Consider the following 16,024-nt stretch of genomic DNA (forward strand, 5'->3'; position numbering starts at 1 on the left):
GGTCGGCGGTTCAAACCCCACCCCTTGCACTATTGTCGTACCTACTCCTAACACAGCTTTGCGCTTAGTTGGAGGGGAAAGGGGAATATTAGTCATGATTAGCATGGCTGATAATCTTTTTTTTTTAATGGTGAAATAATTTTACTTTCAGCATCATCCTGGACTCCGACCCGACCTCCATAGTGGGTCGAGCCGCCCTACGCACTGAGGACGTGCCTCTGGGCGAACAGACCGTAGTTCAGGTAATGGACAACTTTAATAAGCTTTTCTGGTGATTTCCTTTGTACATTCATACAGGGTGTAACCGAAACGCTAGCCAAAACGAAGATAGGTGATAGTGTTGACTAGCCTATGCCCGCGACTTCGCCCGTGTGGAATTAGGTTTTTCGAAATCCCGTGGGAACTCTTTGATTTTCCGGGATAAAAAGTAGCTTATGTGCTAATCCAGGATGTTATCTATCTCCATTCCAAATTTCAGCCAAATCCAATTAGTAGTTTTTGCGTGAAGGAGTAACAAACATACACACATACACACAAACTTTCGCCTTTATAATATTAGTGTGATGATTACTGATAAGATACCATAAAGAAACTACGAAAAAAATTAAAAAAAAACCTATATTTTTTTCAAAAGTTCACGATATGTATATTGCAAATAAAACATCTGGCTGACGCTAGAGGTCAACAAAAGTTTCGTATATAGGTCACTCCAAGTCAATGCCGCGTCAATGCAGTAGGGCATTGACCCGAGTTTTGCACGCTATACAATGCGGGTTTGAAAAATACTAAATCACTAAAACTACAAGATAATAGTTATTGGCATTGAATTGTGTTAAGGTAGAATAATAATAACGCTAAGTTTTTACTAGGTCGTTTTGGTCACATCCTGTGTTTACAAATTATTCTCTCTCCAAACATTTTTTTTACTTACATAAGCACACCTATGAAGAAATAAAATCCTATGACAATGTAAACGATTATACAAATAATAAGAAAGCCTGGACTGCATCAACACTTACCACCAGATGAGATTGCAGTCAAGGGCTAACTTGTATCTGAGTAAAAGAAAAAGCTGGGTTATGAGTCGCCTTAACAGCTTTGATAGTTCTAATAAGTTTAACAAATTATTCTTTCTCCAAACATTTTACTTTCGACATAAGCACACCTATAAAGAAATAAAATCCTATGACAATGTAAACAATTATACAAATAATAAGAAAGCCTGGACTGCATCAACACTTACCACCAGATGAGATTGCAGTCAAGGGCTAACTTGTATCTGAATAAAAAGCTTAGGTATGAGTCGCCTTAACAGCTTTGATAGTTCTAATAAGTTTAACAGGGCTCTCTCCGTCACTCGTTTCCACTCGTTTCATACAATCGTAGTTCCAATTTCATTTGAATATTAAGCAACCAAAGTCCATGAAATTTTGCAGACATATTCTAGAACATATTCAAACAAACACTATAACCGAAAATATCACGGCAGCCGTTTTACAGAAGGTAGATGAAAAAATCTTGCCGATAATAGAGGAAAATAAGAGGCTAAAGGGAGAAATCGAAAAATTAAGTACAAAGATACAGAATCTCGAAACAAACAGCAAGAGGAAGAATATAATACTCCACGGGCTCCCAGAGTCAAATGAGGAAACTCATGAGGACTTAACTACACTAGTAACTTCAACAATGAAAGAGATTGATGTGCAACTTGAATATGGGGAAATTGACAGACTACAAAGATTGGGGAAAAAAGTAAACGAGGAAAGCAAAACTAGACCAATTCTACTAGCTACAACCACCTTGCAGAAAAAAATACAAATCCTTAAAAATAAAAAGAAGATGAAACAAAATACATATATTACCCACGATTTAACAAAAGCGGAACTACAGCTAAAAAAAGAAAAAAGGCACATGGACAATAAAGAAAACGAAAAACGGAAGAGATCAGAAACCCCAAGCCCTGGCACTTCGAATGCAAAACAAAATACCCCAAAAATGCAAAGGAAAAATGCATTTCAATTCATGCGCGAAAGAGCCTACTCACTCTCCGACAAAAACACTTATAGAAATTAAACTAAAACCAGGAACTGGAAGATCACTGATAAAAAAATCTCTAAAGCATAACATAACAACACAAAGCACCCCAACCCGGTTGGTCACCGTGGGGGAAGAAGACCACTACCCTCCAGAAAACAGAATTCAAAACTATAAACCCAATACTTGCCTGCTCTACATTTGCACTTATAATGCTCGATCACTCCTGTCGGAAGAAAGGCTTATCGAGTTTAAAGAATCCATATCACATATTAAGTATGATATTATTGGCCTCTCTGAAATCAGAAGAACTGGATACAATATAGTAGAAGATTCAAAACATATTTTTTGCTATTACGGAGAAACTAAAGGCCAATATGGAGTTGGATTTCTAATAAAATCTAAATATAAGAACTGCATCGAAAGTTTCAAAGGTATTTCGGAACGAATATGTATATTAAACCTAAAATTATCAACAATGGAGATTTCTATTATACAAGTTCATTTACCAACTAGCGACTCTACAGACAAAGATATTGACCAATTTTATGAATCATTGTATGAAACAATAAAAACTAGCAACAAAAATCTAATAATAATGGGCGATTTTAACGCTCGTGTTGGTCAACAAGTACGAGGTGAATACAAAATCCTAGGTCAAAACTGCTACGGAAAAAGAGATAAAAGAGGAAGCAAACTAATCAATTTTGCGCTAGAAAACAATCTGACCATAATTAACAGCATATTTAACAAAAAGGAAAAATCTCTCTGGACTTGGATTTCCCCAAAGAGTAAGAAAAGTCAAATAGACTACATACTATCCAATATGAGGAGCCAGTTTACCAACTTTGAAGTACTCAATCAACTCTCCTTCGCCAGTGACCACAGACTTTTGAGAAGCACAGTAAAAATAGAAAAAATCAAAAAAAGTAGAGCACAATATGGCAGCTCAATTATTCAATTGAAGAGTGCCCAGGACGAAACAAATTATCTTGCAAACTTAAAAGAAAACATAAGCAATGTATATTTGTCTAAATCAGAAAGTGTAGAGTCTTTCTACTTAAAAATAAAAGCAGCAATTTTAAATAGCATAAAGCAAAGCCGGGACGAAAACCCCAAGAATCATACTATTATAACCCAAGAAACAAAAAATATGATACAAAGAAGAAATGCATTAAAAAACAAAATCTCTAAAAGTAAAGATGAAAAACAGGAACTAAAAAATTTATATAAACACATCCACAGACGCATTAAAAGGGAACACCACGAATACAGACTTAAAATTATTGAAAAGCACTTAATCAGTTCAGGCAGTTTGAAGAAAAGCGACAAAGAACTCAACTCAAGTAAATGCTGGATTCCCTGCTTAAATACGTCTCGTGAAAAAACTTATTCTAGATCTGAAATTATACATATCGCTACGGAGTTCTATCAAAATCTGTATAGCAAACGTATTGTACCACCTGAAGATACCCATAATATATTAGATGCAAATGGAGATAAATCACACACAGATGAAAAGGTAAAAAAATTTACAGAAGTAGAGATTTTAAAAAAGTTAGAAAAATTAAAAATTGACAAAAGTAGCGGTCCAGATAAAATATCGAATGAGATGTTAAAGGTTGGGAGAACTCTACTATTGAAACCCCTAACTCAGCTTTTTAATAAAATTTTAGAAGAAAGAAAAATACCTAGAGAATGGGCCGAATCTGATATTGTCTTGCTCTACAAGAAAGGCGACCCATGTGATATTGGAAACTATAGGCCTATCAGCCTTCAACCGTGCCTCTACAAACTTCTAGCTACTTGCTTAGAGCAGCGGTTATCAGAAATAACTGAAAAATATCAACCAGTTGAACAGGCAGGTTTCAGAAAGAGCTTCTCAACCGCCGACCACATACACACACTAGATCAAGTCGTAGAGAAATATCAAGATCAAAGACGCCCATTATACTTGGCTTTTATCGATTATACAAAAGCATTCGACTCTATCTCGCATGAAAGTATGTGGGTGGCTCTACAAAAATGCAGTACACCTGTAGAACTCATAGAACTGATACAAGATATTTACAGCAAAAGCACAAGTAGAGTCAGGCTGGAGAGAAAAGGACCTGAGATCAAAATATGTAGAGGCGTTAGGCAGGGTGACCCAGTCTCGCCGAGGATTTTTATAATAGTCCTTCAAAGCATAATGAAAGACCTAGACTGGTCCAAAAAAGGAATATATATTAATGGACTATATTTAAGCAACTTAAGATTCGCCGACGACATTGTCCTCTTTTCCGAAACGGCACATGGTCTTGAAAAAATGATCAATGACCTAAATTCTGCAAGTCTCAAAATAGGCCTTGAGTTAAATAGTACAAAAACGAAAATCATGACCAACAGTGTAGAAAAACCTATATACGTTCGAGATACTCTATTAGAATATGTGCAAGACTATATATACCTTGGCAAACAAATTTCGTTTAAAAAGTCAAGACACCGAGATGAACTTGAAAGACGCTTAAAAATCACATGGAACAAATTCTGGGCCTATAAATACATACTCAAGTCAGATTTACCTCTCAATTTAAAAACAAAAATAATGGATTCATGTCTGCTACCTTGCCTTACTTATGCTAGCCAAACCTGGATATTCAACAAATATACAAAAAATAAAATCCAAACTGCTCAGAGGGCAATGGAACGGAGCATTCTTGGTCTGCGTAGAATACACAAAACTAAAAATGCAGCTATAAGAAAAAAAACGAAAGCTATTGATGCATTAAAACATGCCATGAAGTTAAAGTGGAATTGGGCTGGTCATGTTATTCGACTCACAGATAAAAGATGGACAAAGACTGTGACTGAATGGCGTGGCCCAGTTGGGAAACGAAAGAGAGGTAGACCTGTCGAAAGCTGGGAAAATGAAATCAAAAAAACGGGAGGCATTAACTGGAAAAAAAAGGCCCTAGACAGGAAGACCTGGAGAAATCTGGAGGAGGCCTTTACTCAATAAGAGGTCCTTAATATTAAAATGAAAATTATTATTTTTTTGTCAACCAATTCTTTGTTTAGATTAAGGATAAATAAAAGGCTTTTTTATTTTTATTTTTATTTTTATTTTTTATTTTATTTTTTATTTTTATTTTATTTATTTATTTTATTCTAGAAACTAATATCTGTGTCTGTGGTGTTTTAGATTTTTCTAAAAATATGTAGTTTTAAAATCAGGGGCTCAAAGATTTGTATGTAAATTTTTAAGACTGCGTAACTTTGAAACCGAATATTTTAACAGAAATCTGGAAAACCACAGACATAGATATTAGTTTCTAGAATATGTCTGCAAAATTTCATGGACTTTGGTTGCTTAATATTCAAATGAAATTGGAACTACGATTGTATGAAACGAGTGACGGAGAGAGCCCTCTTAAGCGATAACTCAACTTGTCAATGGGTAACAGCAAATCAATTGTGATCAGTGCTTACTAAATTTCATACCTTTAATAACCAGCATAAGTCAACCCATGACAAGTGTAAATTAAAAATTTATAACACCCCCGACAAGTGAAGGTTACAGTAACTAGAAAAGAGCTGATAACTTTCAAACGGCTGAACCGATTTTCTTGAATTATAGCTAAGAACACTCTCGATCAAGCCACCTTTCAAACAAAAAAAAAAAACTAAATTAAAATCGGTTCATTAGTTTAGGAGTTACGATGCCACAGACAGATACACAGATACACACGTCAAACTTATAACGCCCCTCTTTTTGGGTCGGGGGTTAAAAAGTAGACTAAACAATAGGTATATGGTTATACAATGCATAATATTTTATCATATCATATATCTTCATTTCTTCCCTATTAGTAACTGGTATAATTTTAATACAGGTTTCATTCTCATTCAGAATATTTAACTAAAATCATAACCTTTCCTTTCGGCGTTGCCGTAGTCGGGTAAAAAAGTTGAAAACTAAAACCCGACTGCGATCGTCTTAATAAACGCTGAAATATTATAGTAAAATTGTTTTTCTGTCGCTTGGTATATTATAATGTAATTGTATATTTATATTCATGAGCTCAAAATTTTCGCCTCTTTCATTTGACACCCCACTTGATACAATAGGGAAAAAAATTTTTTGGGGACCTCCACTTTTTTTGATGTAACATTTTTAGGTCAATTTTTTTCGTATAAAATATAGCCTATGTCACCCGGACTTTTACAACGAATCAATTGACACCTTATTCATCAAAATCGGCGTAATAGTTTAGGCACTACGGTGGAACACACAGAATTTGGATACATAAATACACACATACTTACATACATACATAGACTGCTAAAATCATAACCCTTCCTTTTGGCTTTGCGCAGTCGGGTAAAAAGAAAGTTTACATAATGTAATATAATTTGTAATATTATAATAATTATATACTCAAACAGATTCATATTTTCCAATGGAATTGCATAATAATTAATTATTTGTGCCATACCAATGTTATATTATTTTTAGTTATCATTATTAATGAATATAATAAAATAAAACTTAACAATTAATAATATTATTTCTTGTTATCCATCAAATCACCAAAAGCAAAGAAAATTTGTTATATAGCAATATAATATTTTAAGAAGTATTTAAATTTTTTAGAAGTCTAGTACATTCTACATTATTGTTAATTTTTTTTTTTTGTTATTATGTTACACTTTTATTATATTTTATATTTATTTTGTAATAAATTTTTAAAATCATTCAATTTTTTTATTTCATGTTAAACTGCACAGTATTAATACGCATTTTCTTGTATTCATTTATTTTAACTTTATTTATTTTCCACTAATAACAATTTATTTCTCACTAAATTTATCAAATTAATTCTATATTTCAGGCAATATACAACATAATGAATAACAATTATTAATTTTCAAAAAATCAAGGAAAAGGGGAAAAGTCTAATATAATTACTTACAGTAGTATTGTTAGTTTCGTTCTTTATTTGTTTTTATTTTTATTTTTTATAGTTTATTGTTCACATAATATAATATATTTTTTTTGGTTTATTTTATTTTCTCTAACCAACCTTTTGAATGCCATTTATTTTTATTTACTTACTATATTACTAACAAAAGGCCTCGATTTCACTTGTAAGTTTTACTCACGTAAGTAATTTATTCAACTTGCGTAAGTTGTAAGAATATAGGAACGATAAATTACTTAGTCGTAAGTTAATTATATAAGCTACTTACGTAAGTAAAACTTACAGGTGTACCTAATCTCGGCCTATTTACTATTATTTTGTTAACCCTCGACCCGAAAAGAGGGGTGTTATAAGTTTGACGTGTGTATCTGTGTATCTGTCTGTGGCATCGTAGCTCCTAAACGAATGAACCGATTTTAATTTAGTTTTTTTTTTGTTTGAAAGGTAGCTTGATCGAGAGTGTTCTTAGCTATTATCGAAGAAAATCGGTTCAGCCGTATCAGCTCTTTTCTTGTTTTCTTATAGAGGTTTATTTGTCGGGGGTTTTTTTGACTTATTGTTATAGGGGCAATAGAAAAACACATTCTGTGAAAATTTCAACTCTACCTATTACGGTTCACGAGATAAAGCCCGCTGACAGACAGACGGACGGACAGCGGAGTCTTAAGTAATAGGATCCCGTTTTAGGGGTCCCGTGCGGACCCCTAAAAAGTGTCCAAGTCCGTTTCAGGAATACAAGTTGTCTCTGTACTAAATAAAATAAATATGATGCCAGCGACTTCTTTGGTGAAGATTTAGGTTCTTTAACAAGTGTAAATTAAAACTTTATAACACCCCCGACAAGTGAAGGTTACAGTAACTAGAAAAGAGCTGATAACTTTCAAACGGCTGAACCGATTTACTTGGATTATAGCTAAGAACACTCTCGATCAAGCCACCTTTCAAACAAAAAAAAACTAAATTAAAATCGGTTCGTTAGTTTAGGCGCTACGATGCCGCAGACAGATACACACGTCAAACTTATAACACCCCTCTTTTTGGGTCGGCGGTTAGTAAAAATCCTCTTGATTTCCGGGACAAAAGTAGCCTGTATCTGTATCTGTGCCCCTCTGTATCAAATTTCGTCAAAATCGGTTTAACAAAGCTGTTACAAGCTAGCAGTTAGACACCGTGTGTGTAATTTATAATATTAGTAAGTATGGATGAAAACGCAGCGATATTATTACAGAAAACAAAGTTTTCAATATGTTTCTATGTAAATGTTTCGTCAGAATAAACTCACACTCACGGTAAGTCAAATCAATCCAAGGACAATCTTAAGACAGAGTTAAAACGAGACAGACCTATCTATATCTCTCACATAAATCTGTCTCGTTTTAACTCAATCTTAAGTCAGAGCCATCTCAGAGCAAAGTCAAAGTGCGCTTTATAGATTTCAGCCTAAGTGCTTATTTAAGGTGGATGAGACGGGTCTGCCCGCGAAATTCAAATTTAATTTGGTTTTTCGCAATTTGTAAACTAATACGACAACGTAGGCTTATGGCACTTTAATTGCGCCAATGGCAGTATCATCCTATGAAAGTTAGATAAGATAGATAATGCCCGTCCCCGGGTTGTAAGCTAACTCTGTACCTTTCATCAAAATCGGTTAAACTGTTGGCCCGTAAAAAGCTACTAGACAGACACACTTTTGCAATTATAATATTAGTATGGATAGTATGGATGGATAGCATTTTCATCATTATTCCTCCTTCACCTTTCTACCATCGTACTGCCAGGCATCGTCAAGGTCTGCATCCGTACGTAGTCGAAATTCCTCGAACGCGTACGAAGCGATTTGCTTCCTCTTTTCTAATCCGAACCGCTAGGATATGGAACGCCCTTCCGACATCAGTTTTCCCTTCCACCTATAATATGGGTACCTTAGTAGTAGGGGATTCGCCGGTTCTGCCCCAGGCCCTGGCCCCCTCCCATGCCTCGCTGCCTCAGCCCCCTCCGTGCCTCGGTCAAGATCGAAACCTAAAAAAAAAAAAAAAAAAAAAAAAAAAAAAAAAAAAAAAAAAAAAAAAAGGTTTTGGGGTACGCTGAATCGATTGCGCTCACTCCCGACGTCGTATCTCTAACGGTTGCAAAGTTAGCTTTTCGAAAAACTAATCCCTAGTTCGTTATCTAATTGCTTAATCACCTACTAATGACGCTCTATTGTTCGCTGGCTCGTTGCTTCATTCTATGGGTTTTAAAGGAAACGCATGAATCATAACTACTCTTTATTAGCCTTCAAATATTGATTTAAATAACTCACATAAAAATATATCATTCTCTACTGTATTTTCATTGAATAAATCTAAAAAATCTGAACTTGTATAGTAACCTGAAAACATGAAATACAAATACATTATACAATATTCTCCACAAACTGATGTGTAATCATTCTGTATCCGCCTTGTATTGAATTGCCATATTCTTGTATTTCTTTCCAAGAACTGCTTATGATATTTTGGTGGTGCTCGTCCAAATGAATCAAAATATTGTCCAACACCATTTGTATCTATATATATGGCTATCCAATGCGATCCTGGTTTATAATCGGGGTCTAGATTGCTTATTAAATAGGCGGGTGTTTCAACATAAATCGGTAACCGGTTTGCGGCATACACATTGTCTTGCAGACTTGGGTGGATTCTTCTTAAATATGTCTTTATCCCTATTGTATTCATATTACTTCAATACTACTGATCTTATCGCTGCCGAGGATCATACATGAATGGGACGTAAGACCATGTTATTTCAGATATATTATAAATCATCATCATCATCATGATCAACCCATCGCCGGCTCACTACAGAGCACGGGTCTCCTCGTGAGAAGGGTTTTCTGGCCATAGTCTACCACGCTGGCTGAGTGTGGATTGGCAGACTTCGCACACCTTTAAGAACACTATGGAGAACTCTCAAGCATGCAGGTTCCCTCATGATGTTTTCCTTCACCATTAAAACAGTGTTATTTAATTAAGTACTTGAAACGCACAAGACTTCGAAAAGTTAGAGGTGCGTGCCTGGAATTGAACCCCGACCTCCGATTAGAAGGTGGACGTCTTAACCACTAGGCTATCACAGCATAGTCTTATTAAAAATAATGGTCCATAACTTAAATAAAAACAAAAAATATTTCTTGTATCAGTGTTTTATTACAAACCTTAATAATAATGTAGGTACAAATTATAACTTAATCTATTTACAGAAATTAGGTTTCTTAGCTGCTATAGTCCACGCTTACATTACGATTTTTATCAATTTCAATAACATTGTCAAACTCTGCATATACGATGCAGTTTATCGTTTCAGGAATAGCTGAATCAAAGCGAACTTCTAGCCTCACACTACCGTGCTTTATAAGATTCCAATGACTAGAGTGAGCTGATAAATCAGGAGTTAAATCGAATGCTAAGAGACAATAGCCTTTTGCATATTGTTCCCTAGATATTCCGTTCCCTTCATTTAAAAAATGGATTCCCGTGCCTGAGAATAACGTATGATAGGCTGAACTGAAAGTATTATCATCGAATGATGGTTGCAAAGCTTTTGAAGGTATTTGTTGGCCATCAATATATAAACTAAATGTATTCATATGATAATTTTCAAAGTTGAATGGATTTTTCGTAAGAGTTCCATTAAATGCTGCGTTGTTAACAAATCCGACAATACATCTTTTAGGAACTTGACCAAGAAAAATATTATCGAGTGTTTTACCCTGAACCCCTGAAGGAATTGTTAAAACTTTAACTTCCGCTCGAGTTATTGGATATTTTGCAGTAGTAGATGCTAAAACTTTTTGATGTGCAAGTAATACAGTCAGAGCAAGTAGTACAGGCACGTGTCGATTAGTCATTATTCATTCCAGGTATTTGAAATTCCGTAGGTTCGTCATTAGAAAATTCCAACAATACATCTTTATCTAGGTAGTTAGCTTATCACGTTCCTTTTGGCTTTGTTCAATAATTGTTACAATCACTAACCACATTTTTTGAAATATTGATTACAAAACCTTTTTCGATAAGATGCTGTTTAACTAGTTGTTATCGGTGCAAATACATTCTTCACTAACGATAATGGCATTGGTTTTACTATATAAGCTCAAAATAAATAATTTCTGTCATATTTACTACCTTGTTTCTACTGAAGAGTACTGAGAGAGTACAGTTTGACTTTAAATCTATATTGTGTTCATACAAGTGTTTATTAGCAGTGTGTGATTAAGAAGTGTCGTGTGATAAACAATGGAGGTGAGTGTGTAATTTATTTTCTTTTAGTTCCCTTTAAATTAATGTAAATATTTATGATATCAGTATGATAGTTTATTTTTATTGTTACAGAATATATCGTACTCCCCTTGCAATAGTCAAGAAAACAATACATATAAACAATATTACTTTCCTGCGAATTTGGTAGAAGAAGAAACACAAAATTTGCTCATAGATCATGAAATGCCATCAAAGAAAATGAAAAGGAAATCTGAAAATATAGACATTTTTTTCGAGTCATCCCCAAAAAATAAAAACAAAACTAGTTCAACAGTGGCTCGAGCTAACAAAGATGGCAGCATATCGTATATATCTACGAACTCCAACGATGGTGCGACAGCCACACATCTCATTAAATTAGAGGTGTATGACCTAAAAAAACTAGCCAAAATACCTCAGTCTCAACACTGGAAACATGCTAATGTAAAAATCAAATATTATACAGAAAAGGCTAATGGAAATTTTGCGAACACGAATGAGATAATTTATAATATTACAAAAGAAATCGCAGAAACAGAGGGTTGTAAAAAATACTCATTTAATAATTAATAACTTAATCTGTCATTAGTAAACTACCTCACATAAATACTTCACCATAATTTAATTTGTGAGATTAATTCGACGTAACACTTATACAAGCAGTATAAAAACACATTGTAAATCCTATAGTAATGTCAGTAAGCCACCTGGTGCTGTTAATGAATAAGTCTCCCTCTGTAGTCTTATAAACTGTTAGCAATGGAAGATACAATTGACAGCTGTGTTAGCACATTTTTCAATACTTCAATTAATGATGAGGAACTCATTGAGGCTCTGGATTATTGTGACTTACTGGATCCAGCATATGACAATGAATTGTATAATATATGTGAAGCAATTGATTCAATCATGTAAGTATTTAAACATTATTCTTTTTAAAATTATATAATGTGTATTATTGATTGTTTTTATATGCTTCTATTTTTTATTTCTAGCCCAACTAAACAGAAACTTCAAATTGGTGGAGCTTTAAAGCGGTCCAATGATTCCACAGTGAACAACTCTGCGAAAAAAGTGAAATATAATGAGGGAGCCTCAACTTCATCTATTCAACACTCAGAAAATAACTCCACTACACCATCTGCATATTCAGAAGGTAATAAAGTGAAGTGTGATATTTGCAATATTTTAATAACCAAAAGGTATTTTTCTAATCATTTAAAAAGTAATTTACATAAAAATAATCATTTAAAGTCGCACCCATCATTATCGAATGTTTCTGTAATTGATTCAGCTTTTGGACAAAGAATAATAACGTACATGATAAATAGTAAAAATGATGATTTATCGATTTTTAAGACTCCTGAATCATTTTTGAACTCAATAAAAAATGATATTTTATTCCTAGTTCAAGAGTCGATCAAAGAACATACAGTTTTTAAGGTAAACTTCATTTTACACGCAGACTTTATACAACAAACCAAACAATTGACAAATTCATTTGACTTTCAAACATCAAACTATATAGTTTTCCGTGGAGACGATCTAAATATTTTCCTGTCATCATTATGTGACACTTTTAAAAATAAAATTAGTTCTTTTGAAAGAAAAGACAGTGGCTGGAGTTTAACAAACATAAAATGCTTACATATGAATGTAAATAAATTTAACCCGCTTCGTGGTACATCTTATATTGATTTACCTCAAGATATTAGAGCAAAAAAAGCGGTGATAAATGTTAAAAATGCTGATTATATGTGTTTCAAATGGGCATTACTTTCTGCTTTATATCCTCCTGCTAATAACAAAACCGATAGAGTCTCGTCATACAGCATGCATTCAGATAAACTTAAATTTGATGGTATATCATTTCCAGTCAAATTAACGGATATACCTAAAGTTGAAAAGCAAAACAATATAAGTGTAAATGTTTTTGGCTTAGAATATAATAAAGAAAAGAAAAATCATAGTATTGTAGGTCCCCTCTATTTTACAAAATCTCGAAATAGTACTCATGTTAATTTATTATTAATCTCAAATCAAACAAACTCGCATTATTGCTATATTAAAAACATGTCACGACTAGTTAGCAAGCAAATTTCAAACCAAGAACATGCCATTTATTTATGTGATGGGTGTCTTTTACATTTTCCTACACAGGAGAGATTAGAAACCCACCAACAAAATGATTGCGTTCATATCATTACAGAATTACCAAACAGTGAACTATCTAAAAAAAATTGGTTTGGACAACCATCATCAAACAATAAAATAAAGTTTGATAAGTTTAATAAAAAGTTAAGAATACCATTTGTAATATATGCTGATTTCGAAGCGTTTTTAAAACCAATAAATTCATGCTCAAACGATCCCTCTAAACCTTTTACTGAGAATATTCAGAAACACGAAGTGTATAGTTTCGGATATTATATTAAATGTTCATACGATGATAGCCTTTCAAAATATGAAACATACAGCGGCCCAGATTGCACTAAAGTATTCATGGAACGACTCTATGAGGACATAAAACTAATATGCAGAAAAAATAGTTTTCAAAAACGCCCAAACCCACTAACAAAAGATGATGAAATAACTATTGCAAATTCTCATAACTGTCACATATGCGAATCAAGACTGAATGGAGAATCCATTCTGGACTTTGACTGGCATACTGGAAATCTAAGAGGTGTAGCACATGAATCATGTGTGGAAAAATATCGCGCTCCCCGTCATATTCCTGTAATTTTACATAATCTTAGTAATTATGACGCACATTTCATTGTTCATTCATTAAATTTTACGGAAGGTGAAATCGAAGTAATACCTCAAAATAAAGAAAGATATATTTCGTTTTCAAAAATATTAAATGTTAATAACCAACAGATAAGTTTGAGATTCATAGATTCTTTCAAATTTTTGCCGTGCAGTCTTGATCAATTAGCAAAAAATCTCAATGACGATCAATTTAGATCGTTAAAAAGAAACTTTCCTCATAATGATGACTTTAGTCGTTTAAGAAGAAAAGGTATTTATCCGTATGAATACATGACTTCCATTGAATGTTTAAAATCATCATCACTCCCATCTCAACCTCAATTTTACAATTCGCTGTCTAATTCCCATGTTTCCGATGATGACTATAATCATGCAAAAGATATTTGGAGTCATTTTTCTTGTCAAAACATGTTAGATTATTCGAATCTGTATTTGCAAACGGATGTTTTGTTATTAACGGATATATATGAAAATTTTCGTGATATTTGCATCAAAACATACGGATTAGATCCAGCTCATTATTACACAGCTCCAGGTTTAAGTTGGGATGCCATGCTTAAATATACTCAAATTGAGCTAGAGTTATTGACCGACTATGATAAAATAGCTTTTATTAAAACTGGGATCAGAGGAGGCATATCTCAATGTAGCAATCGTTATGCAAAAGCAAATAATCAGTTTATGGAAGATTATGATAAGGAAAAACCCAAATCGTATCTAACATATTTAGACGCTAATAATCTTTATGGTTGGGCCATGTCCCAGTATCTTCCAACAGGTGGGTTTGAATGGGTAAACACTGAAACAAACTTTAAAGTATCAGACACATCGGATATTGGCTTTATTCTTGAAGTCGATTTGGAGTATCCTAATGAACTTCATGATTTGCATTCCGACTTACCTTTATGCCCTGAAAATCTTCGTATCGGGAATTCTAAAGATATCAAGTTAGTACCCAATCTTAATAATAAAACGAAATATAAAATTCATTATAGAAATCTAAAACAATGTCTTAGTATGGGTATAAAGTTAACTAAAATTCATAGAATATTAAAATTTAACCAAAGTCCTTGGTTACAAACATATATAGATTTAAATACGAATATGCGAACTTTGGCTACTTCAGATTTTGAGAAAGATTTTTACAAATTAATGAACAATTCCGTTTTCGGCAAGACTATGGAAAATATCGAAAAGAGAGTCAATGTTAAAATGTTAACGCATTGGGAAAATCGTGGTAAAGTCTTAGGGGCACAAGACTTAATTGCTAAACCTGAATTCCATAGCTTAGCCGTTTTCAACGATAACTTGGTAGCAATACAGTTGCGCAGAACCAAATTAACTTATAACAAACCAATTTATTTGGGTTTTTGTATTTTAGACATTTCTAAAACTTTAATGTATGAATTCCATTATAATTATATGATAAAAAAATTTAACAAGAATATTAAGTTATTGTATACAGATACAGATAGTTTAATTTATCAAATTTTTACAGACAATTTTTATGAAGATATAAAATGTGATCTAATTAATTATTTCGATACATCCGATTATCCACAAGATAATATTTACGGCTATCCAAAAATAAATAAAAAAAAGTTAGGATTCTTTAAAGATGAAAATAATGGGAAAATTTTAAGAGAATTCGTAGGATTAAGATCAAAAATGTATGCACTGGATGTGGACCATAAAACTTTTGCAAAAGCAAAAGGAGTAAATAAAAGTGTCACAAAAAATATGACCATGGAAAATTACAGATCGTGTCTACTTGATAAAAAAATTCAGTATTGTAATATGCTAAGATTTCGATCCATCAAACATGCGATTTTCACACAAAACATTAATAAAACTTGTCTGTCGTATAATGACACCAAGCGGTATATTTTACAAAATGATATTGACACATTAGCTTGGGGTCATTATAAAATTAGTAATAATGAGGTATTTTAAGAAATGTAGTGTAAGGAA

The 16,024-nt window shown here is 33.2% G+C and overlaps 1 protein-coding gene across 3 annotated transcripts in view; it reads left to right on the forward strand.

Moving 5' to 3' along the window:
• LOC123878959 (coatomer subunit zeta-1) overlaps positions 1 to 16,024 on the forward strand; it is a 29,498-nt gene that overhangs the window by 4,343 nt on the left and 9,131 nt on the right. For 2 of the 3 annotated variants that reach the window (XM_045926358.1, XM_045926357.1), the window contains one exon: positions 152 to 242. In XM_045926358.1, coding sequence (XP_045782314.1) covers positions 152 to 242 — 91 coding nt within the window. Of the gene's footprint in view, positions 1 to 151; positions 243 to 6,908; positions 7,079 to 16,024 lie in introns of those variants that run through there. The other variant, XM_045926359.1, reaches the window with a different exon arrangement.

Source organism: Maniola jurtina, chromosome 27 (genome assembly GCF_905333055.1).
Source record: "Maniola jurtina chromosome 27, ilManJurt1.1, whole genome shotgun sequence".
NCBI classification, from domain to species: Eukaryota; Metazoa; Arthropoda; class Insecta; order Lepidoptera; family Nymphalidae; genus Maniola; species Maniola jurtina.